General features: G+C 52.1%; 1 protein-coding gene across 1 annotated transcript; it reads left to right on the forward strand.

Moving 5' to 3' along the window:
* The first annotated feature begins 275 nt into the window (after nucleotides 1–275).
* On the forward strand, nucleotides 276–5,999 carry LOC122162440 (disintegrin and metalloproteinase domain-containing protein 21-like). Its single transcript, XM_042822731.1, has 6 exons — nucleotides 276–400; nucleotides 825–1,050; nucleotides 2,069–2,146; nucleotides 3,299–3,410; nucleotides 4,859–4,961; nucleotides 5,572–5,999. The coding sequence occupies exons 1-6, from the start codon at nucleotides 276–278 to the stop codon at nucleotides 5,774–5,776; spliced, it is 849 nt and encodes a 282-aa protein (XP_042678665.1). The 3' UTR covers nucleotides 5,777–5,999.
* The last annotated feature ends 6 nt before the right edge of the window (nucleotides 6,000–6,005 follow it).

Here is a 6,005-nt window from a genome sequence, read left to right on the forward strand (position 1 = left end):
TCAACTGGCTGCACCGCGTTTTCCTTTTCCGTTTGATAAGCTCTTCTCCAACCATCCCCCCCACCCCGTTGTTTTTTTTTTTTCCACCTTTAGTGCTATTTCCTTTCAGCACTGCCACCATCTGCAGCTGTGGTCAGTCGGTATGTCCTGAAAGCACACCTTGAGGGACAGCCCTGGAGAGGACACTGTCCTGCACAGCGCCGTCCTCCGCCTTTCAGCACATCACTCCCCAGGCTTTCCTTCCCATCCCCGTCCTGTGGGATTTGATCAGGACAATGGTTCGAGACCAAGGAGATCTGCCTACGTTGGGGATCTTCCCCATGCCCAGAGGTGGCTCCTCTGCCCACAGCAGGGGGTTGGAAGCAGATGATTTCAAGGTCCTTCCAACTCAAGGCATTCGGTGATTCTTTGCCTACCTTGCCTTCCTTCATGCTTGCGCTTTGGTGTTTCACCAAGAATTGGGACACTGCTGTCATTGGAGCAGGCACCAGAATGAAAATTCATCATTCAGCCTACTTTTCATGCTGAGCGCTGCACAAGCAGAACTCGAGCTTCACTCTGGCCACCTCTGGCCACAGAGATGAGCTTCGGAGGAACGATACCTAAATCCTCCCAGCAGAAATATCAGTATTTCTCATGCTTTATAAAAAAAAACAGGTGAAAGGTACGAAAAGCAAGGCTCAAAACAAGTGGGAAGCATCTCTGCGACTTCTTGAAAGCTCCCGAAGGGCTGAGCCTGCCTGGCCCAAGGCACCAGCACCAGCCGGCAGGAGGGTCCGTGTCAACACCAGCACGGATCACTGCGCCCTCTGATGTCCCTGCAGACCTTGCAGCAGCCTGTCTGTCTGTCTGTCTGTCCATCTCAGGAACATCCTGTGCGGGAGAGTGCAGTGCACTAACATCAAAAGAGTGCCAGTCCGGCAAGACGGCGAGACCGTGGTCCAGACCTTCCTGAACAACCAGCTCTGCTGGGGGCTCGAGTTCCACCTGCCTTTCGACACGCCTGACGACGGCTCGGTGAAGGACGGCACGTCGTGTGGCACAAACAAGGTACCCACAGACAGCTAGAATAGAGCACGACGGGGGTTAAAGGGAAGGGTTTTCTTCCTAAAGAAAGCATTCGTGACCTCTGATGTCAGCCCCCGTCTGTTAAAGCCTCCCTTAGCAGCTGGAAAACAGCAGTGTGTCGTCGTAGCTTTTGTTGTTGGCAGCACACAGCTGTCTTTCCATTAGAAAAGGGAAGTAAAAGACTCTCCGCTCCTTTGGAAGCAACCAATCAAAGCCAACCTTTCTTTGCTGTGCACACAAAAGCATTGTGAATGTTCTTCCAAGAATAGGACTCACTTCTTCCCTGCGAGGCACTCAGAATGCCAAAGTCCTGTCAAGGCGGTGACGTACTGAAGGAGCATTTCTTGCTACCAGATGGCAGAGAACCGTTCTGAGAAAAACACGCGTGCTGAGTGGCAAGGGAAGGAGCCCTTGGTAGACTTCCCCTTTCAGGAGAGATGGGTCCCATGCCTCTCGCCTCAGTCATCGCAAAACCAATTAATTTGCAAGGCCAAAAGCTGAAAATAAATCTCCTCCTGCCCAGAGGAGACAGCTGTGCGCCTCCTGAAGGTACGAGGAGGCTCCACGTTATTCACTGAGCACACACCTATGAAGATCAGGGTGGTTGTGAGGGGTCCATCCACAACCCATCCATCCTCCCTGGCCTTGGGCAGGTACTGAAGGAGGGGTGTGAGCAGAGCGGGCACATGGGGGGCTTCATACAGGCCATTGGGTTTGTGCAGCAAACCAACGACTCCTGAAGTAGAACTGGTTTCTGCGCACGCTGCGATGCTCAGTTGGGTTTCTTCAGCTTCCCCTTTGGTTTGGCTCAGACCTGAAACACAAAACCTTCCTTTTTTGCTCCTATTCCTTCCCCTTGTTGCTTCTTTAGAGAGAGGGGATGGAAAGCCCTGAACAAAGGAACAGGCTCTGTAATTCTATCCTCCTTCACCAGTCGGTGCCCTGCTCCAACACCTGCCGTTGTACCTCGGCGCTAACAGCAAGCTGCCTCTTCCTGCAGATCTGCATCAACAGGACGTGTGTCAGCGCAGCTTTCCTCAGCAGCGTTTGCACAGCGAGAAAATGCCACGGCAAAGGGGTAGGTAGAAAACCTCGAGCTGTCCTTTGAAGGGTAGAGTGTGCAAAATGTCAATTTGCCTTTCAAAGCAATGCAGAGGTTCAGAATGGCTCCTGGCTCAGCAGCACAAACATTATTTTGGTTCCCACACATGACTTCCCCCCGGATCCTGCTCTGACAGCTTGCAGCTCTCTACCTCAGTGTTCACTGCCTTCCTCTGCCATTTTTCTTCTTTGTTCCCACAAACAATGCAAAAAAAAGTGACTTCTGCGTTGTAATGTTTCATCCTTCAGTGCAGCTGTCAGTGCTGCTGAATCTAAATCAGCCAGAGTTGGAGAGATCTTCTGAAAAATGCATGCTCGATTCTGTAGCGCTGCTCTCCTCGCAAATGCCACAGAAATGGCAGATTTTGTACAACGTTTCGATGTAGTCTCACATAAAACCCACGTTTCAGGCAGTAGCACTGGCAGAATTTCTTCACACAGGGGTTTATTTATGATGCCACCCGTACCTGTCCCTCCTTCCAGACAGATCTCCCTGCAGAGGAGCAGATCTGTCTGGGTGTCAGCATGGATGTTAAAGGAGAGTTTTGCCATCACCTCTGTCTGTCTTTATCTTCATTTTGAATCACACGAAGGTGACAAATCCATTTGGGACACATTTGTGAAAGGCTGTGTCGTCGTGGCAGAAACAGTAAGAGCATCCGCAAAAGGAGGGCAGATCTGCAAGCAGCAAAGGCTGCAGAAGTGCTTTCTGATGTCGAGATGAAAACAGAGACACGCAGAAAGCACTCCTGCTAAGCTGGAGAAAGGCAAACGCAACCATCTCTCACCCTCTGTGTGCTGTCAGCTCCTCCTGCTGTGTTTGCAGCCTCTCTCTGCGGGACCATCATCACAGCAAAAGGGTGCAGGGGTGGATGGGGAGCTCCTGCTGCCTTCACGTCACCGACAGAGCAAACACACAGCTTGTGACAGCTGTGTCAGGGGCACCCGTCTGCCACCTGCACACAACAGAGGTTAAACATTTCCACGGTGGCTGCCAAAGGAGAGTGACAGATTTGCCTCAGGGTGTGGATTCTGCCGGGTCCTGAGTCGAAGCGCTGGAGGCCAATCCCCAGGGGCCACCCAATGACTGCTGCATTTTTCATGCCGTAAAACATTCATTTTCTTTCAGGTCTGCAACAACAAGAACAACTGTCACTGTGATTTGGGATGGGCGCCTCCGGACTGCAGGGCAAAAGGGTTTGGAGGCAGCGTTGACAGCGGACCGCCTCCTTCTTACTATGGTGAGCACAGTGCAGGCTGTGGGGCAGCCACTCTGCACATCACACCGCCTCTCAGCACGGTTTTCTCTTGAGCAAGATTGCTACCCTTCCACCTGAGCTTTCACATCATTCCAGCCTTGGTTCGGGCAACTCTTTTCCCTTCGCTATTTAGCCACATCAGGTTTGGATTTGATTGAACTTGAGCTTCGTGGGCCCCCTCCACTTTCTATAATCTGCTCAACTCTGCCCTATTCTACTCCACTATTTTGATTCTATTCTAATCTTATTCTATGTTAATCTATTTTTTTCCTCTCATCTCGCCTCCCTTTTATCAGGGCAGTGGTGCTCGCCCTGCCTGCCCTCTCTGGCCACTCCCAGGGCACCCACAGGAACTGCGGATCGATTCCATTAAGCACCAGGGCCAAGCAGCCAGCACGCAGTTCATTAAGACAGCTGACGAGGAGCGTCTGTTGAGCTCATCAGAACCCTCTTAGGAGAATTTTCCTCTCCTCTTAATAGACATCTCCAGCAGAGCTCCAACCCTGGGATGACAGGGCATAAATAAATATTTTCCGGGCACGTACCCCTGAGGGATGCTCTTCTGCCTTCCCATCTATTAGGCGTAACGACTTGCTGATGAACAAAACCGCAGTCACTCAGCAGAGCTGCGCTCCAGCTCCTGACCACGGTCGGCTTTCAAGCCCTTCCCAGGCCCTCTCTGCCCATCGGTGCTGATGAAGAGCTCTGAGCTCTTTCTGCTGATTGCTTGGCCAGGCAAAGGAAGCAGCAAGGAGCCCGGTGGCCCTGCAGAAATCGAGCTCTTTGGAGCAGTTAGCGCTCGGTGCCTCCCATCAGCAGCTCCAACATCGCTGTGATATCTCACCTCCTGTGCATGGAGACGAAGGGAGCCAAGGGGCCGTGCTGTGCTCCTCAATCCACGGAGAGTGGCTGATGCTGATGCTTAGGCTGCAGCTGGTGTCTCCGTTTTGGCTCTTCAGGCGTGCTGGAAGGAGGAAACCCTTTCCCACCTTCCCTACAAACAACCTCCCACCTTTCTTTATCCGCACGCTGAAGCCTCAACCATCAGCAACGTTCAGCTCAAACCACTCACCCTTCTGGCTATATTTGGGTGCTTCTTCACCTGCGTGCCCTTCTCTGTGCATCCCGGGAAGCTGCCTTGCTTGTGTGCGATGTCCTCAACCTCCTTGCAAGGCAATCCCAAAAGCTCATTGTCCCCAGGCCTGTTTAGCATCACTTTACCCTCTTTGATGAACACCTCACGGCTTCCGCTTGCTTCTGAGAGAGAAGAGAACGCTGGTAGCTCCCACTTGGGTTATCAGGGAGGTTTCCTAGGGCGTGCACATGAGCCCCTGATCCTTTGTGCACTGGGGAACTCCCGACAAGCTGCCATTCCCTGCCAGCACGTTTTGTGTGCGCAGAGTGTGATGCTCTTTGTTTTCCTTCCCAAGCGTACGGAGCTGCGGTAAAAGCCGCTGGAACGCTGCTTCTTCTCAGCCTGATTTTGGGCGTTCTGCTGTACAAGAGGGCTGACATTGCCGGCTATATCCGAAGGTAGGAGTGCTCCAGCAACCAGCAGTCCCTACCCCAGGCTGTCAGGGTGCCCGGGGTCGGGGTCGCCGTCACCACAGCACCGCAGGGATGTGGCACTGAGGGCTGTGGTGCGTTGGGCACGATGGGCTGAGGTTGGACGTGGGGACCTGAGGGGTGTTCTCCAACCTCAGTGATTCTGTGATTCCATGGTTTCTTTCCTTGGGGAGGAATGCAACCAACCATGTCCTGAGCTGGGAACAGAGTTCTCTCACTGCTGCTTCTTACCTGGAAATGGCTGCTAGAGCTTCATTGCTTTCAACCCATTCTGGCATTTTGTTTTTTTCCATAGAAATTCTGAAATGAAAGCTGCCGTCTGACTTCGGGGTATTTTTTTACAAACTTTTACTTCTTCCAATCAGCTCTTCCTTGTTTCCCTCAGTTGCTTTCCCTCTTCCTTCCATTTTCACTTCCTTCCACGAAGAAAAGAGTTGAGAAAAGAAAGATTTCTGCATAGCGGGCGGAAGACAAGCACTCCCTTCTCCTCTCACTGCTCTGCTTTCGTCCTCAAACAGCAGCATCTCACCCTGCACAAAACCCCTCCGCAATGGTCACTGAGCACTTTATTTCATAGGTGGCGACATCAAAGACGGGACAGAAGGAACAACCCCACTCCTCCTCCTCCAGAACTGGTAAGCACTGCTCCCACCTCCATTAAAACTAATGCTCTCGAAGAGGGGGGGTTGGGAAACAGCAGCTCCTGGCTGCTTTCCTCCCATCTATGTTCTTTCCCAGCCATTCTTGCTCCTCCGGTTCTGCCGGTGCGAGCTGAGAGGTGAGGACGCACCCAAAGGATACAAATACTTGTCAGTATCCCTGCAGAGAACTGTTCTGGTTCGTGCCAAAAAAGAGTTTAACGTAAAAATACCAGGTTCCTATAAATAGAAGTGCATTCGGGCTGACTGCGCCGAGAGCCGACGTTAGCGTGAGAGCGCAGCTGCACAAAGCCCAAACAAAGCATTTCTTCTTGTCAGAAATGAGAATGCTGCCTATGAGTGAAGAAAGACA

This window comes from Centrocercus urophasianus, unplaced genomic scaffold (genome assembly GCF_019232065.1).
Source record: "Centrocercus urophasianus isolate 14NV4802_14NV808 unplaced genomic scaffold, USGS_Curo_1.0 seq_203, whole genome shotgun sequence".
In the NCBI taxonomy this organism is placed as follows: domain Eukaryota; kingdom Metazoa; phylum Chordata; class Aves; order Galliformes; family Phasianidae; genus Centrocercus; species Centrocercus urophasianus.

What these genes read in the sequence shown, in the direction of transcription:
- LOC122162440 (XM_042822731.1), top strand. Translation starts at nt 276, where the DNA reads ATGGTTCGAGACCAAGGAGATCTGCCTACGTTGGGGATCTTCCCCATG. An exon ending in CTTCCAACTCAAGGCATTCG is followed by an intron (nt 401 to 824) that starts GTGATTCTTTGC and finishes ATGTCCCTGCAG; the next exon opens with ACCTTGCAGCAGCCTGTCTG. An exon ending in ATTGCCGGCTATATCCGAAG is followed by an intron (nt 4,962 to 5,571) that starts GTAGGAGTGCTC and finishes TTTATTTCATAG; the next exon opens with GTGGCGACATCAAAGACGGG.